The following is a 19,335-nucleotide window of genomic DNA, read 5'->3' on the forward strand; positions in this document are numbered from 1 at the left end:
GTCCAAGGTGCTGGCAGTCTTGCATCCAGAGCAAGAAAGGACCACCTCCCTCGCGCATCTGCTCAGCAGCTTCTGTCTGAGGAGCAGTTGAGTCCAGAGGGCTTCAAAAAACCCATCTCGCAAATTCAATTATTTCTGACAGAAGTCTACCCAGATTTTAAGGGGGAACACAAAAGACTTATCACCAGATGAAAAAAAAGACATCAGCAGTTTTTACATTCAAATCACGCATGCCACACAGGAAAAAAAAACAATTCCTTGAGCACAGCTTTCTCTCACTATTGAATATTATGCAACCTTCACTAGATTCATGTTTTTAACTTCCAAATGCAATATTTCTTCCCTTGATCTGCCTGCATGCTGTCAGAAAAGAAACACATACTACAGGGCAGTATAATCTTATCCGTCATTCATCAGCGAGTACAGGGTGGCGAACTGTGCTGCCAGGGAGCACTTAGATTCTGTTTTTTGTTCTAATTTAAGCTCTCAGTTACATTAATTGGCATAATTATTGGTTCTGTTGGAAATTTTTAACAGATTTAAACCATATTTTTTCAAGGCCTTTAAAAACCACTCGGTTCTAAGGTCAAAAGCAGAGATTAAACTCAGGCTTGGATCTATACAGTATAGTTAAAAGCATGAATTTAAATCAAGGAAAAGTTGTTACAATTGCTCCATGAATTAGTAGTACCACATTCAGAGTACCGTGTGCAGCTTTGGTCACTACATTACAAAAATATATTGTTACTCTGAAACCAGTCCTGTGCTGATAGGCTTCAAGAACAGTCTCTTTTCAGTCTTGAACAGAGGAGAATACTCTAAATTGTCAAAGGTAACAGACATCTTCAGAATCAACAGTGAAACACAATCCAGATGATAAGGGGAAGAGCATTCAAAACCAAGAGCAGGAGATACTCCCACCACCTTTGTGTATAGAAGGGTGGAATAAGTTACCCAGCCTCGTTCCTGGAACTGATACCCGGGTGGCTTCCGTCAAGAAACAGCTGGATGAGAGCCTTGGATCAATTAGCAATTAAATCCAAATTAATAAAAGGGGCTGAATGTCTTCCCTCATTGGTAATCTTGCATGTTAATACTGAAAGAAGTATTGAGGTGTGCCAGTTAATTAAATGATCAGGTCAAATTCAGCTCATGTGAAGCAAAATACAAAAGGCCCTGCTGTCCTCCCAGCATCTCCGATCGAGCGCTGTGCACTGGGCTGACATCAGTATAAATCAGTGCTCCGTCTTCTCATAACACGCCTAATTACACAGCTCCCGAGCTTATCAAACTACTGCCGACCGATTCCCAATTGAGCTACATCTTAACTGTACTCACACACCATTGACATGGAAGTCCAGCTGCTTGCTAGCACCTCTGCACCAGCACAGGTTAAGTAGATGAGGCAGACATTGGCTTGTAAGGGATCCTGTGCGTCCTACAGCGGTGTGGCACAGGGAGATCTTGCCTGAGACAGGCCTGACATGGGGAAGCATAGGCTGGTAAGGAAGAGAGCTGCAAACAAGGCCAAGCTATTCCAGCTTTGAGAATCGAACACACCCGGCGTCAAGTGGACCAATCAAAAGCACTCCCCCGGCTACAAAGTCAAACTGTTTCCCTTTCTGCTCCTGAATAAACACAGCTCACTCATTGTGATCGGTACAGAAACAGCTCAATTTAATTACCCATGATGATAGCGCTCTGCCCAAGGTACATTTCTAATGCACTGGCAAACTGTCCTGCTGCTTGTATTCTGGGCTTCAAGACTGCAGTTGGAATTTATGTGGAGAGTTTTATTTCACTGGACTACATTCTCTGAGGATTCTAAATGAAATCTCTGAGGACTGCAAACTAAATTTGCCAGGAGAAGGCAGACACAATATTCAGAATTTTAAGGTTTTGATCCACAGAACATTGTTTATGGTTTATACATAATATACTCTATAGGCTTGTATAATTCATTTTTATAAATTGTACTATTCATTTTTGTGGTGTATTTTTCAGGAAACCGTTACGATTAAGCAGGTTTAGTTTTATTTCCTTGGTTTTGGTTAAATGCTGGGGGGAGGGGGAGTATATAGAGTAACAGTGCTGAGAAAGTCTTATTTTCATTGATGCCCTGGGATACTATGCACCTTGTTCTAGCACCGAAATGCTTCACCCCAGAAAAGCCTTGTAATAAGGATAAAGCTCTATTTATTTTCAAAGAAATAAAGCAATTCACATCACTGCATCGTGAAAAATGACACGTCTTAACTGCTGCTCATGAGCTCAAAGTGAAGAAAATTCAGGACAGTGGTTAAAGCCCACTGCCATTCTAACGACTCAGCAGCTCCTTTTTTAAATCCCGTTCCTCAAAACCCCTTACTGTATTTTTAAGGTCTGTCTGACTTTGCAATAGAGGGAATTTCTGTCAGGCAAGAAGCGTTGCAGAGAAGTGCAGGACTGTTTGGATTCTATCAAATGCACTCCAATGTCTGTAACAGCCAGACATGCATCTGCTGTTAACCATGACCTAACAAACATGCATCTAAGCAGCAGGACGAATTACAGGGAAAACAAGCCACTGACTGGTAGAAAACTATATAAAAGCAATGCAAGAATCACCTCTCAGCCTTCTTCACAGAGAGGATGACACTCCTCCATATGTATTAATGATGGCAGCCACTCTTTCACTCACATACAGAGGCTTCAGAATAGTATTTAAAGGCCATTAGCACTGTTACTGGAGCAGCGCAGATGAATATACCGTCATAAACCGTCATAATAAACTTTTATAAACAGGGCGTATAAATTCTCATAGAGTTAAGTAGGTCTTTTCTGTGTCCTGCGATTTCAAATGCTTTGTTTTAATACAGCCTGTTCTATACAGGTATACAGTTGAAACAACTGATAACAAAATCCACACCTGTTAATTCTAATAGGGTACAAGATGGCTTTTAAACTGCAAAACTACACATTGGACTGACCGGCAGTTTCAGCATTTAGTACTGTCTGAGAGTAGTAGCATCGCTTAAAATGCACAGCAGTTTGAAAGTTTCAAATGGGGTCCTTATTGACAGAAGGCTTCCTGAAAATGTTTTTTTTTCAGGCTAAAATAAACATTTATTAGGCTAATAATTATGAAGTCAAAGAATAAACCCATGATAACTAGGTTAAAGCATTCACCTAGGTATACAGACTGAGAGCCCGAGACAGAGACTGGCCTATATTACCATTCTGGAAATGCAGCCAGAAAGGGAATTGTTGGGATGGCAAACTCCAGGTCTCCAGAGTGGCCAGTATTCCTGATTTTCATGCCAGCTGAGTTTATTCTTCTCAAGGAACTCAGCTGAGCTAACTGCTTTCTCAGCGGGGACTACTTTTCAAACTCCCGCTCAGTGCAGTGCAGAGATGTGGCACCTTTAAAAGAACCTGAAAAGAAATGCTATGGCTTTCTAATTAATCAAGCCACCAGATCCTCGTCAGGTCACTGAAATCTAGACAGAAACACCAACTAAAGTGCTCCTCAAGGGATGGAGTTTTACAAGGTCAGCTAAGGTGGTCTTTTTGATATTGGCGACAACAGACACACACTGGAATCCCTATGCAAACCAGACCCATCAAATACCATTTGACTTGAAGGAAGAATGAGTCATAAGAAAACAGCCTGCACATCCCAGAGAAATTTTAGCACTGATAGCAGCGTAGTCAGGAACACAATGGTTGTCAAAACAGTGATACTGCAGCATGACTACAGCACCCCGTGAACCTTAACAAATTTTGCAAGTGCCTGGTCAAGAGTAGCTTCCTCCCACAGATCTGTACCCGTCTCAATCTTTATTACCCGATGAGACCATTTATATTAGTCACTTCATTTAGGATTGAACACAAATCTACTCTAAGAAAATAAGAAATAATCATAGGAAACATAAATATGGAAGAGTATTTCAATACAAAAAAAGTATTGGTTATTTTGTGACGGATTTATTACTTTTTAAAATCTGTGGAATAGTTTTGCAAAGCAAAACACTGTGTCAAATAAACCAATTGATTACTGCTATATACTGTAGATAAGAAGAGCCATCTCTATGTTGTATACTTAAGGAAAAGCAATGCACTGCACTGATGTGAACACTTCACCAGGAGTGGGCAGCGTCTGTGAAAACTGTCAGGAAGGACAGCTTTAAGATGCTTGGGTGCCAGATTTTTGCAAACAAATGCACGCGGAGTGTTGCACAGGTTATAAAAAATGTTCTCTCAGTGCGATACACAAAACTGGGATGGGCACAATTTAGATCCTGCCCCTCTTTAAAAGGCTACTGAGATTTATCAGTACAGAGCTTAAGACTTAAGAAACAACAAGGCTCTCAAATTTAAAGTGCAATGGGATTCTCTGCTCTCTGGCTGCAAGTCTTGTTTTTTGGATAACTGATTTTCTATATGTAACTAAATCGGGTACCATGAGATAATGCCCTCTTTCCCAAAGGAGGCTGCGTTACCATTCAGCTTCCAGAAGGTGGCGAGGAATTTCAACCTAGTGTGAATGGGCAGCACTTCTGCCCCTTATGCCAGCTCCAGCTGAGGCTTCCCTAGTGCCAGAAGAGGCTCTGTGCATCAGGCAGCTCCAGCCTCTCACAGGCTTCTCAAGAGCAACAAATATGACCTATGAACCAGTCATGCTGTATAACAACAGTGGCCATCGCAGAGGTTCTCCCCATACAACACTAACATTGAACCCGCTTGGCTGGAGCTGCCGGATTTGATTTCAACGGCATGATTTATTATCCTGGTGGAAAACAATGGGATCACTCTGACGTAATTGGACAGCTTACCCACAGGGATAAATGAAGCCCGGCACATCCAACAGAATCTACCAAAAATGAAATGTACGGCATAGCTTTTGTCTTTTATACATTTACAATTGATAGTCATGAACCCAGCTCATTCGGAATAGTCAATTGTAGTTTTAACACGTCCCAGCACACAGCTACAGACCCCTCACAACTGAAATTAGGAGAGAATGGGGAATAGCAGACAGACTCCTCCAACCCGCCTGCCTCACCTCTAGTGTATGACACGGACTGTAGAGTTTGTATTGCACTCTGTACCCCTTTAACATACTCCAGACAGGGCAGATCGGTACAGGATGTTAGGCACAGATGGGAGAGGAGGCATGCATCTCAAGTCTGCTAGAGACACGAACCAGGTTTGAACCCGTGACACCCAGAACCAGCTGAGCCTCTTAGGAGCCCACTGTATATACAGTATGGCTCAAAGAGTGCATTCAGCAGGGCTTCCAAATATCTCATCCGTTAAAGACGAGGGGTACAGGGGGCAATACGAGCTCTTCAGACTGTCTCATCCGGTAAAGGAGAGGGGTACAGGGGGCAGTACGAGCTCTACAGTCTGTCTCATCTGGTAAAGGAGAAGGGTACAGAGGGCAGTACGAGCACTACAGTGTGCACTTTGCTTGGATTCCCTAGAATACAGCTCCCAGTGGCTGAGCACTGCCAGGAATGAGTGACATTGAGTTAATAATAATTACTTATACTTATATAGCACTTTTCTGGACACTCCAATCAAAGCGCTTTACAGGATACTCTACAACTCTACAGAAGCACCCCCTGCTGGCTCCACTAACACCTCTTCCAGCAGCAACATTCGTTTTTCCCAGGAGGTCTCCCATCCAGTTACTGACCAGGCTCACACCTGCTGAGCTTCAGTGGGCTGCCAGTTGTGAGTTGCAGAGTGATATGGCTGCTGACCATAGTTGGGCAAAGTTTCCCCGAGACTGAGTTTGGGTAAAGAATTGTCAAACAACGCCAATAACTTCCCAGTCAACCGATTCTCCGATACCACCAAGAGTGCTTTTTAATATGCTGTATAAACTCACAAAGCAAAACATGGCTGATGACTATGGCTGCTGTACTTTCTAAAGGGTATATGCATTTGTAAAGAAACATATTAGGAGATTGCAAAGAAAAAAAATAGTCATGGCATGCATTCAACTTAACTGGATCTGAAGTTAGCTGAAATACTGCAAAACCATGATTCTCAGCAGGATCCAGACATACACCCCACACCGCACTGTGAAAACGTGACCATGAAGAGAAAGAGGACTTCAGAATCCTGGGACTTTCAGGTTATGTGAGCAAAATTCTCTCTAAGTTTCCTCAGTGCATTTAAAAACTCACATGGGCACTTTTGCTGCAAGTGCAGAGGATGTGTTGTCCTCCAGTCACCTGGTTCTCTACTCGCTAACCAAACAGCATTACAGATCAACTCCCTCATAGTCTGCTCCCTTCACAAAATCCTCTCATCTCGCCCGGCTTTCACTGTAGCCCAACTCTTACGCAGGCCTCGAATCTTAACAGAACCCTTTACAAATAGCTAATATGGACATGCCACAAACCAGTCTGCTTCAAACCATTAAACCAAAGCTGGGTTCACATTTACCTGCACTGTCACGGACAGAAACCCTCTACACTCTGAGAGGACTGCAGATGCTCTTCTTCACAATTGTCTTTTAACTAATTCTGCACCCCACTATATTCAAGACAAGGAACAAGTGCAACCAAAGCCTGATAACAAGTATGCTTTATAAAAACAAACTAATGCTGTTTGAGGTGAACCCTGCTAACCACCAACAATTTCAGCCCGTCTTGAGCAAGTTGACAGTCTCCACCTAGATCTGCTGACTTCAAAGAACTCAACCCGCAAAGCCCACAACCTTCCGGAACGATGAAATACAAGAACAGAAAGAAAAAAAAAACAACAACATTTTACATGTTAGAGAAAACCAGAAAGAGGGCAGCAGCACAACATGGTAAAAATGTATAAGCACACAAAGAACACAACAAGCAGATCTCATAGATTGAGAAACTGAATTTCAACTAAACTCCCTCGCCCAGGAACATCAAGGTTTCATTCGTTTTCATATAACAGCCATTCGTCGTTGGGGATTCAACAAACCTCTGCTCTTGCTCGTACCTCAGGTTGCTAAATGGATTACTTGACAGCAGTGCTACCATTTTCCAGTCTGCTCTGGACAGATTTCTAAAGCTAAGGAAAGCTGGGCAAGGCTAATAGCGAACAGTGAGACCTCTGTGTATGACAAGATGGCTGCTTTAAGAGTTATTGGTGGACCAATATAAAGGCAATCTTCCCTCTACATCAAAAACCTAAAGCCAGTACCCCAGTATAGCTGTGACATTAGATGAGTAACCTTGTGTTCCTCAATTTATCCCTCCATCTTCTAAGCACTTCCTCCAACTCAGGGCTTCCCACCTTCCCACAGAAAGCCCATGTGAACACGGAAACAAGATACAAACTACACAGAGATATAGCACCCAGGTCTGGAACTGACCACTGACCACGGCGCCATCCTACCGCCCTGTATTTTCCCATCCATCCTTTATGAGGAAGTTGCTCAATGCAGGTGAGGGACAGCAGACTCACACTGGAAAGGAGCCAGTTCATCACAGGCTGCATGTGCACACACACCCACAGAATTACTAGAGGTAATTAAACTAGCCAGCATGCCTTTGGAAGGCAAAAACGCATGCACACTCCTCCCAGCAGACATCACTACGCTCAGACCCAGGAGCAAAGAGCTGGAAAACAGCATGACTAACTGCCACATCACCATGCTGCCCTACTTCATTATTTTAAGTTCTGACAGTTGAGTGAAATAATAGATACTGGAACAAAGATGTACACTCTGTTCACACACAGGTGTCCCAGTTCTGTTCATTGCACAGCAGGAGTAAACTCACTCTTCCACTGCAGCACAAATGAGTACAGGGACGGCTCGACTTCACACTAACCGTTGCTGTCAAATCGTTCCCCAAAATAAAACTGCATACGCCTTTTATGGGATTTATCTTGGTGCTTTTGGGAACGTCATTCAGATTACTGTACATCATAGTTCTCCAACAAAACTGGATTAGTTCTGGAAGAAAAAAAAATTCTAGCACAAGGGGACTTGTATGCTGTTAAGAATTCAGCTGTCAGGCTTCCTCCAGGAGACCGGTGGGAGGAGAGAGGATGACATGGGCATCAGGAGGGCCACCACATGCTCTTCTGATTGGTAAAATGGCACTGCATTACCAATTCACTTTCACTCAGTCCCTGGCACCATGCTAAAATGATTTTCTCTTCTCTCAAATAATACGCATAGAACATCTAGGCAGAAATCATAACAGAGAACAATCATAAAGCCATGTCAGAAACTTGTAAGTGGAAAATAAAGCAATCCACACAAAGCAGCTGAATCAAAGGTCAAGATATTACACGTGGAAGTGAAGACAGCAAAACCAGCACTTATATTATTTGTCTGCACCCAATGTGCACCAGCCAATGCTGTGGTTAGGGAACTGGGAATTAGAAAAGAACACTTTTCTAGACGAGCTGTTGACATGAAAGCAGAAAATGATCCAATTTTCCCTTCTGAAGCTTTACAGATCACAATCTTTCTCAATGAAAATCTGAAATCACCCATCCCATGTGCTTCTGACTGCCCGGTTCTTCCACAGGCATGGTTCTGGGCAGTACCACAGGGTTGTGGCTTTGACTGGAGGGGGGGTTAAATATCCCTCGTTTAAAAACTCCCTCACTGGAAAGCAAGCAGAACCCCCTAGAATCCCAGAAGCAATCCTTCCCATTGATCCCTTTCAGCAGGAAGCTGCTGAGCACCACCTTCACCTGCTTCGGCAGCATGAGCGAGACCAGCTCTCTGTTAATACTGACCACTTCTATATGGCAAAAGAATAAGGAGGTTAATTCCACACTGAAAGGAAGGAACATCGTTACAGCAGTTGAGCCGTCTGCAGGTGAAAGGGAGAGAGAGGGAGGTAGCAGAGATATAAAGCATAGGAGGACTACAGCCATATACCAAAAACTCACCTAAAGAAACTGCCCTTTACAGTCCCTTGGACAACGTGCTTCACAGGCTCTTTAGGAAGAGAAAAGAGCTTGCTGTAATTGGTCTGTGATGCACAGGATGCATTGTATCCAAAAACAGGCACCCAAACCAAAAGACAGGACTGGAGACGATGAGAATCGAAGATTAGCCTAAAGCCCTTAATATCCCACCCACACCCAAACACTTACACACCCCCCTCTCATATTACTTAAAATCTCAGAATAATTAACATTCAATCAGGAATTAGGATTTAACAGCTACACACTCTGACTCGGCAGCAGTATTTTTTAAATTAGTTTGTTCAGTTCTGCTGAAGCAATCATGTACACTGGCCAATTAACATCTCCTGTTCTCTATGGAATCTTATTTGAAAAATCTGCGTGATTCCTACTTAGTTAGAATGAGCTTGTCATCTGTCAAGCTAATTACTTCTGGGGATGGGCCTACCTACTAACAAAGAATTCTTAAGTGTGATTTGCAGGATGCAAGGTATATATTATATAATACAATTACAATGCTGCAGCATCTTGCATCTCCACCAGGATCCCAACGTGCTTCACAGCACAACCTCAGCTGAACTGTCTGTAGCCCGGTACAGCACTGCCATGCCTTGGGTTGAAACACGGCAGTCATTTTTACATCAGCACACACACTACACAGCCTGAACACAGCGGGGAGGGGCAGGTTGGTGCAGGAGGCAATTACCCAGCCATTTTCGAACTGCTTCACCCAATTTCAGCAAAGCAAAGGGAGCAAAGGTGGGATACACCCGGGAAGAACTGCCAATCCATCACAGTGCACACAGACAAACACATACTCACACCAGGGACAATTTTTCCAGAAGCCAATTAACCTACCAGTATGTCTGTGGACTGTGGGTGGGAACAGAAGCACCAGAGGAAACCGACATGAAAACACGGAGAACGTACAAACCCCACACAGATAGCACCCCAGCAACTGAACCCAGAATCCCAGCGCTGCAAGGCAGGAATGCTAACCACTGCTCTACCGAGCTGTGCCAGGAGACAATTTTATAACACAGGAAGCTTTATACAGGATAACTTGTATTTATACAGCAAGAGGCATTCTTCTGAGCAAGCCTAAGACAACACATCAATGTTGATATACCGTATAGTTTGATCTGCATCTCTTCTGATTTTCCTATGCAAAGCTTCAAGCAAGGAAGAATTCTGCAGTAAATACCATACACGTTACCTCACAGTCTGACAATGCTGGGATTTTAATCTAGCTGGCGAGCTGTGATCTGAATTACCTGGGCACAGTTCAGTGTAATTGCTTAAGCCATGTCCTAGCAGTCAACAAACTGGAAAACAATCCACACAGATCAAAGTTTCCTTCTTCCCTTCATAACGCGTATTTGCCACATCATGTTTTTGAAATGCAATGTATCAATCCTCAGGAAGCCTTACAACTGACTCCTCCAAATCCGTGATGCAGCCTAGAACGTGTAATTGTACAAAAGCAACCTGGGAGACTAAGAAAAAAGATGGAGAATTACAAATTAATATGTATTTTCTTATTTGATTGTGAAATCAAAACAGGAGTATCGCTAGCTGGAATATCCTACTGCAAAACTCCAAAGATCAGTCTCAGAAATTGCAGAGGTTAAGAGTAGAAAGGTGAAATTCAATGTGTACTCAGCTTTAGGAAATACTGGAAGAAATTTGATCTGCATGCCAAGTCGCAAAGAGTAGCTCTAAGTAAAATGCCCCAGTTTAAGTACACACTCCATCAGTAACAATGAAACTGGGCTTATAAAACATTGGGAACCAAGATTCCCCAGGGAAAGGGAATTATGATTTTAGTCACTTCTTCTGTCAGTACCAATTCTATAGTCAGAATGGGTTTAGGCATTAAAAATAATTGAGCAGACAAAGCTTCTGCTTGGTAATGCACTCTTATTTTAGAAAAACATTTTAAAAAAACATTAAAAAAACTAAAGAAATCTGAATGCATGGCTAATGTCTAAGGACCAAACATTTTAAGACCCAAGAACAGCACAGACTTTCTTATCACTTGATGACGCTGCAGAGATAGCATAGCAAAATAATGAGACGCCAGGCGTCAATACTGGCCCAGACACATAAATGAAGCCACGCAGGGCAGGCAAGGTTATACACTTCTGGTACAGCCTGTCATTCCAAAGGACATCGGAATCAGATCATGAAAAAAAAGGATGGAAAAATATTTGTAGACTAACTGGGAACATTAGGTCTCCTCCAGAGTTCTGTTTGGACATCTTAAAAGGTTTTCTGGGTACATCTCAACCACAGCAGACTTAGGAAAGGAGACGTGTGGGTCACTAAGGAACGTGACACATCCATAAACTTGTGGAGAAGCAAGGGAGACTTACAATATTCTGGATCCTAACAGATTTCCAGTTTAAAATCTTAAGGCAGCTGGAGGCCCAAGTGACACTCCAAGCTACACTGACACAAGGCCTGATCTGCAAAGACGCTTCAGTGTTCCATGTGGCTCAGAGGATGCTAATCTTGGCTGCTATCCACTGCAGGAGTCCAGATTTAGCATCCGCAGTTCCAGAGGTGAGGGAGCAAGGAACATCGGGTGCTGGCACACCTCCTGTCACAGGGCCACGAACCCTGTGAGGCCAGGAGGCTGTTGAGCTGAACTCCGTCAGCCAGGGCTAATTCGGCAGAACGCACCCTTTCATTTCCAGACGACATGGCAATTCCTCCACCTATATTCTCCATCGCTCATCTGTGTCTTTACGCCAGGTAAGAAAAAAACAGGGAGTAATCTGAACAGTATAAGGGGGAAATACAGACCCAGTAAAGGAAAGCACTACGGAGGTGATGTCTCATCAATTCTCAGCAACTCAGAAATTACTCAGAAAAGAGTTGTTGAAAAGAGCTGTTTAGACTGTTTTGATTCAACCATCTAAAATAGACCTTTGGTAGGGGTAGAACTGACCTGCCACAAATTGCTATGCAAGCTAATATCTCCACAGCAAAACCATCTGGCTGTCAGTCTCAGATGTGAGTGAATACTGTTTGCCCTGTAATCGCAAACATTGATGCAAGTACACACAGAGAAGCAACACAGAGAAAGAATGCACAGAAAAGTAATCCCCTGTGTGGTTCACTACACTGAACGGCTCCATTCAATCTCTCATTGCCCCGACAGTTCTGGCACAGAGACATTTTCATGCACCACTGAAGAATAAGGACAACATATTTAGATCACCAGAGGTAACCCTAGAGTTATGGACTACAGGCACTGCCAACAGAGAAACACTAGAACATACACACCATCTCCTAACAGCTACTTTGTTAGGGATATAATTAGAACTACAGACTGCCAAGGGAAGATTAAGTAAATAAGGGAAATATAAGCTAAAGACAGCAAGTGTGCACAACTACAATGGTCTGATGCAAAAAGTCAGGATGAAATAAAAACATTGTTCAATTTCTCATCTCCAGTAGTAACAACAGTGAAAGCTTCCAAAAAGCCTATTTTGAAACACTAAATTCTCATAAAAATAATCTAAAACTGGTCCACATTGAATTCTCATTATTAATTAATAATTTTTAATAATTTTCTTTTTTCTTGGACCGGTTTAACACTTTCCTTAGCTCTCGACCTGCTGATAATTTGAAACGTGTTTTTTTAAGGCTAACCATGCTGTCAGTTCATTAAGCCGAACTGTTTCAGCTCGGGGCACAATTTTAACACCCCAAACATTTTGCAGCATACCACATTATTATAAAATAAGCAACATCATTACTGCAAGAAATAGGCTAATATTTGTTTAAAACGTAGACTGCAATTTTAATGAGACACACCCAACTTCACTTTTTTAACTACCATTTCAGTGGGAGGTGTGAGCTTGGTTCAGTGAACATGTTTAATATTTGGTTTAGAGCTGGAAACATGATCTTCCGATTCCACAGTATGCAGTTTGGGCAGCATGGTATTAAATTGTATTTGTATTATATTTAATGGACAATTTCAGCACTTTTCTCCCAGTCTAGTTCACCCACACAACACCCCTTTTGAAGAGTGCCTCTTTCAATTCTTACATTCAAAAAAATATATTTGTGAGAACATTAAATCAGGACTCAATTGCTCTAACTAGACCAATTTTATCCCTTCCCTCCTCCAACAGTGTTGAGCCACCCACTTCTGAAGATTAAGTTACAGCTGGTTGAATATAAATATATCCAGAAAACCTACTACTGGGAAGTTCCCCAGGGCCAGGTTTGGAAAATTCTGTTCTGGAGACAGATCAACAAAGTTTGCAATGAAGTACTCCCAACTCATCGGAGCTCAGGGAGGCACTCTCGGGGCCGGACGGCGGAGCTCGGAGCTCGGGGAGGCGCCCTCGGGGCCGGAGTATGGCACACTGGAGCATGCTGGTTTAAGGGTGGCCTATGAAACTCTTTAAACACAATAAAATTAACAAACAAGTTTCGCTCCCCATCTGCCCCGCCATCAGTAACCTTGAACACTTTACAGCAGTGCCATCTGGATAAATCAGCAGTGAATCATCTGCAAAACTAGAGTTTGTTCTACTTTTCGAGCTTTTTTTTAATTTTTTGGCTTTAAGACAGTGAAGAGCTACTCCACAGGAGAGTTTATCACCAAATCCTTTTTGGCCTTTTTTCAGTAAACCTACATTTACTGAAAATAAATATTCATTGCACTGCAATACAAATATCAGATATTTTGAGGATGTCTCCTGACAGCCCAAGCTCAATTAAAGCATTAACTGCTGGTGCTGTCTGTTAACTTTTGTGACATGCTTAACATGATAATGACCAACCTGGGAACCAAGCGCATTATTAGACCTTTTCAAGAAGAGGACATGAAGACATGTAAGTTCCTAGAAAAGATAGAGAGAAATGAAGGACGCAGGGAAAATTCATTTGCGAAACAGATTTGCTTAAGAGATCTAGTTTTGATCAGCACTTTCAAGCCAGTCCAGCTGTAGAAAACCCTTTTCCTAAAGTCATGGTATTGTCATCTGAACTCTAATTGTAAGCCTCTCTGATACCAAAATGTTAACTGAGAGGCTTTAAATCCTGATAGTTTCAAAGTCATCCTTCTTTACACCTCATAAAAATGAATGCTGTGCATTGTGAATAGCCTACTTTAACTGTACCAGCATTTACCAAACACAATTTTTTTTTTTTACAGATATACTGGCATGTAAAGTGAGGAACTGCTTTTGCAATGTTTCATTTCGCAGGCCAGCTCTACTGAGGCCAAACACTCTGTCTCAGCGCAGAGCTCCGCCTCGTCCTCTGCACTTTCAGTGCGTCGCACTCTCACGGGAAAGCACGACTGCCACACACGTGCAAGGCTCGGCACGTCATCCGACTGAATGAGATCCTGGCCTAGGACCAGTCGGTGTTTGCCTACGAGCGTATTTACATTCACCCACAATCAGAGAGGTGCAACTGGCCCTTCAGAGTTCATTCTCCAAGTTAAGCTTCGCATCAGAAACAAACTTGGGAATTCTTTAAAAATGTCACAGCAAATACTTATATCTTTGCCATTCTTACTGATCCAACATGAAAGAATGGGACAGAAGCAACAGCACCACATTGAGATTTAGACTTAATGAGTCTTCATAGAAGCTCTGTGTTAGACAACCCGATAAATAAGTCTCGATGAGCCAAGCTGTCGACTCGCAGACTTGTAAACGCATGACCAGGCTGGAAGTACTCGCACAGCATGCCTCCGCTGAGTTCAGAATGTTTACACTGAAGAGGCAAACAAAGCTCCTCATGCTCTCAAGAATGGCCGCCATTTATTGTCTCCCGTGCAAATGGCAGTTTGCCCGACACGCTGAAGAAAAACAACTGCTGTCTGATCGCACCCGTCTCGGATTCACTGGGAAGATCAAAGGAGGTGTAGAGCATGCTGGGCTCTTTGTTCAATGTTTCATCACAATCTGATGTCCAGCAAAATGCTGCATAAGTGTAAAAATTCTTCTTCTTATTATTATTAGTTTCCTTTAACACAGTGACATCTCCTGCATTTGACAAAAGACCCATGAGAATCTTGACCGTATCAGGTTTCCGAGTACAAGAGATGAGCATGACCAACAGGTAAAAAAAAAAAAGATATTCAGGATAGATTTTGAAATTCCCAACTCTCACTGGTTCAACTCCTGCTTCGACCAGCCAAGACCTGGCTGAAAATCCCTTTCAGATTCCATTAATTCAATTAGCACTTGATTGGTTACACATGAAAAAAGACCAGCTGCAGTGTGTATCTCTCAGAGGAATGGGAGATTACAGACTAGAAGTGGAAAAACAGAAATACTGTGTGCCCTCCAGGTGTTGTAAGTATGGTAGTTAAGTGTCCCACTTTATCATTTAACAAACCATTAACAGGAGTATTTTCCTGATATTTGGTTACTGATAAAAAAAGACCCATTCCTAGCCCTTTTCCTGTGAAAATTGAAATCGACACAGACCTTCACACTACTCTTATCGCAGCTGCCCTTTTTCATCTATAATTAGAGGGATCCACACAAAATATGTGCTGGGGCAGCACAATCTGTCAACAGCAGTTCTTGGAAGTAAAACTGGAATGCTATTCACACACAAAGGGCACACAGAGCACACAATACAGAAGTGTTTTGTCAACAGATCTTGATCAAAACTAGAGGAGATGTATGTTTGCAACATTCTCCATGTATCAAAACAAAAATGGTTAAAAGATTTACCGTTTGGGTATTGAGGGAGTGTTAGCATGTCTCTGCCTAACCACAGGGGCATAAAAATAGCAAAATTAATAATGCTCCCATTCATGCCTCTCATACAACTCCTAAATGAAGGGGGACAGGCGATTATAAACTGTCTTGCATAACTGCATAACCAGTGATGCGACTGATGTAAAAATATATATATATATAAATCAGGAATGTCTCTGCTCCGTCTCCAGCAATTTGCCAAGTAAAAACAGTTTAGAACGTACTCTACTTTAAAGCTCCTGCTGTTTTAAGAACACCTTCTTTAGTATGAAAAAATATCATAAGAATGCCTCTTGGAACTCTGACACTTTTTCTGGTCACTGTCAACTTCCGTTTCTTTTACAATGAATAAAGCTGCTTCAAAATGCAGCTCCTAAACCTGCATAGGTTAAGATTTCTTCCCAATCCTATACTGCAACTCAAAAATCCCATAGGATTAAATTCAATCATCCCTCAGGAAGAGCCACTGATTCATGAAGGAGGACTGAGTTTGTAGGAATCTGTACAGAACCTCTTCAGGAACCCTACAAGGAGCTTATTCCTGAAGGAGTACTTTGGGATAATTAAAAGATTAAAAAAGCAAAAGTATTTTTCCCTAGAACCCAGTAGGATTTCTCCATGTTTCTCCTTTTATGCTAAGAACCCTTAACAGGGGTCCTTGGCTCCAGCAGCCTAGGATCTCATATTTGGACCATGTTTTGTTTTTTTTTTAACTTTAAGCTAGTTTGGGTTTGGTCAGTCCAAGGAAAACCAGGGATGGCGCTGAAGGACCAGTAGTTGGCACTTTTATCTCTGAACCAAATTTCCAATCCAAATAGTCAATATAATAGCAGCATGGTGGCACAGCAGTTAGCATTGCTTGGCCCTTGATTCAATTCCTAGAATGCTATCTGTGTGGAGCTTGTTTGTTCTCTCCATGTTCATGTGGGCTTCCTCTGGGTCCTCCCAGAGGGCTTCTAGGAAAACTGGGCCCCTGGTGCGAGTGTGTGCTTGGCAGTGTCTGTGTGCCTTGTGATGGACTGGCATCCCATCTCATGCCAGGATAGTCTCAGGCTCCCTCATAACCCTGAAGCAGATAAGCTGTGATTGAAAAGGATGTGATGTCCCAGTATGGTAACCATGCAGTAGGAGTTTCCATCCTTCATACAAGACAGTAATCCGACGCCCTGATTGCTTGGTTATTAAACATCCAGAGACACTGTTCATTGAGGGATGGGGCGGGAGGAGGTGGGATGGGCCCCCTCCTCTATGCAAAGTGAATTTGGATCCTTGAACAGCGCAATATAAGTGCAACAAATAATTAAACCCCCCGCTGTCACACTCTCCACCGAATTCTTCTTGCTGAAGCACCAGAGCCTGCAGCCAACAATTTCTGCTTGCACACCACATGGAGAAGCAGTGCGTTTGATCTTTTTCATCTCTAACTTAGTCTCCTTCACTCAGCATTAAAAAAAAAACAGCAACAATTTTTAAAAGAACTATAATATCCACCAGCAGAATCACTCAGCTGTATCCACACATATTGTTAATACTGACATTAGCATGTTTCCCAGGGGATATATGATGGCCGTGAAACAAAACCAGGGAAGAAATCCATTTTCATCCAGGTGTTACAGTCACAGCATAGTTAGTGAGGAGCTACTTTTCTAGGTTGCAATATAGATTTCTCCATCAGAGACGCTTCTAGCATTAAAATGGGTCAGATGATGCACTGAATTGAAACAAGAGCTGTGCGATTCAAGACTACATTTTGGACTGAACTCGTGTTGGTAGACGTGACCTCAAGATTTTCACTATCAGACGGGTAAAGCACCCAGAAAACAGAAAGGATCATCCTTCAACAGATCAGAGCCACAGAACTAATGAAACAGTCACAAGCAGCCAATGACCAAAGGAAGCCATTTTCTTTGCACAGATATTCCCACTTCTCCTTTAACTGCTATGCCTGTCTTCCACTAACCTGAGCGGCACGCAATACGCGCTGCTTTCTATTCATCAGACAGGTGCTGCGTCTCCTATCACCTGATAACGCACATTTCCCTGCCTTATTCCCAGGACGACAGACAGCTTTCCCCCGATCCCGGATTTTCAGATTCGAATGGATAAGACTTTCGGTCCATCTTTTACGGCGTCATATTTCCTCCTAACTTTAATTCGGTATAGAGTGTTGCGCAAGATTTGAGCCGGCAGAGAAAAAGCAAAGATCGTTCGTACCACACTTCCATGATGGGTTTTCTCCTCAGACAGGAAAAACCTCATCTGCAGAGGAACACAAAATCGAACTCCTGCCTTATGGGTTATATTGCAACTTCCTGAAGCGAAGAGCCCTCGAGCAAATATAAGACTGATTGATTGTTAATGATTTGCAACACCTACAGCAGGGGAAGCAAGTCAGTTGCTCGCCTTTAACAAAACGACAGAAAAGTTGCATACCGGAGCGCAAGGCTGGAAAGTTACTGTTGCATTCACCTAGGACTGTTTCGACTAACCCACGACACCCCTCAGACAGTAACTTCCCACCAGATGAATCGGACCCCTCTTCGCCGTCTGATTATGGGTCTTTACTTGTCAAATGTTTCCGCGATGTTTTCTCTGAACTGAGACCTGCAGTGTGTCCATGTGTGCGATACCGATCTTATATCGGGATACATCACCTCCGCAGCCGGCAAACCTCACCAGGCAAAACTGAAGTCGGGGATGACGAGCGGTGGGGGGAGCAAGAGATCGTCCATGAAACACTTCTCGTAGAAATCCCTTCACACGAAGGCCCGGAGCAGAAAAAGTCAAGACGATTCTCTGCCAGATAGCGCTTGCACCGCTGCGCTCACTGAACAGTCCGCGAATGCACATCGCTTCGCAGCGCTCGATCGCTCAGTGAACTTCTACCAGTAACTATAGAAATATAGGAATATTACGGGTTTACTCATTGCAACAGCCTTTTGATTAATTTATCATTTTATAGTGAAAGACCCACTCCTCCTCCAACTCGTAACACCTCCATCGATGTGTATTCGCCAACCTGCACCGCATAGCTATAGCTACTCTCTACAGTTTCAGAAGCGTTACCATTCAAAGAGACGGATGCTCACGCACGGGTCACTGCCAACATAATTAACCGCCGACGTTTTGGGTTGGAGAGAAACTCAGAACTTACCATTTTTCAGCTCATGTTTCACTGTAAACAGGTCACCTTCTCCCGACGAACCCTCCATCGCAGGCAACACGTTCCAAACACGCCGGCGCCTAGATAAAATAAACCGTGAAACCACACTTCCGAGTGCAAATCCGTCTGAATGAACGGATATATAAGATATACGAAGTGAAAGTACTAAACAGTAAATCTCACTAATTCTCTACGACTGGGCAGGTCTACTACTACAACTGCACTATCTCGTACAACCAAGCCACGCTCCGCCCACCTACTGCAGAGATTGGAGTTGCTAGGCAAAGGGAGAACCAGCAATTGGCCGATTTTGCTGTCAAACACGTACCTCGTACGAGAAAGCCCCTCCTTAAAAATAAACTACCCCGCGTCTTTGCTCTACTCTGATTGGTCCATCCCTTGACAACTAGTCGCCGGATTGGACGCCCGCAATGACACTCAAAGCGCTCGCCCTCCAGCCCTCAGCAGTGCAGGTCGCCACGGTGGGATGTGTGAATTCCTCAGGACACTTCCGTAATCATA

At 43.0% G+C, this 19,335-nt stretch overlaps 1 protein-coding gene across 7 annotated transcripts in view; it reads right to left on the minus strand.

Moving 5' to 3' along the window:
- The window catches only part of rps6ka5 (ribosomal protein S6 kinase A5), a 64,331-nt gene extending 45,271 nt beyond the window's left edge, over positions 1 to 19,060 (minus strand). For 6 of the 7 annotated variants that reach the window (XR_015941716.1, XR_015941717.1, XM_088648797.1 and 3 more), the window contains exon 1: positions 18,805 to 19,060. Coding sequence is in view for 3 of the 7 variants with exons in the window: in XM_088648797.1 (XP_088504923.1) it covers positions 18,805 to 18,862 (58 nt within the window). In the remaining 4 variants the exon portion in view is untranslated. Of the gene's footprint in view, positions 1 to 6,438; positions 6,458 to 18,804 lie in introns of those variants that run through there. The other variant, XM_088648802.1, reaches the window with a different exon arrangement.
- Positions 19,061 to 19,335: the final 275 nt, after the last annotated feature.

The sequence above is a fragment of the Lepisosteus platostomus genome, chromosome 10, assembly GCF_059453375.1.
Source record: "Lepisosteus platostomus isolate fLepPlt1 chromosome 10, fLepPlt1.hap1, whole genome shotgun sequence".
Classification (NCBI taxonomy): Eukaryota; Metazoa; Chordata; class Actinopteri; order Semionotiformes; family Lepisosteidae; genus Lepisosteus; species Lepisosteus platostomus.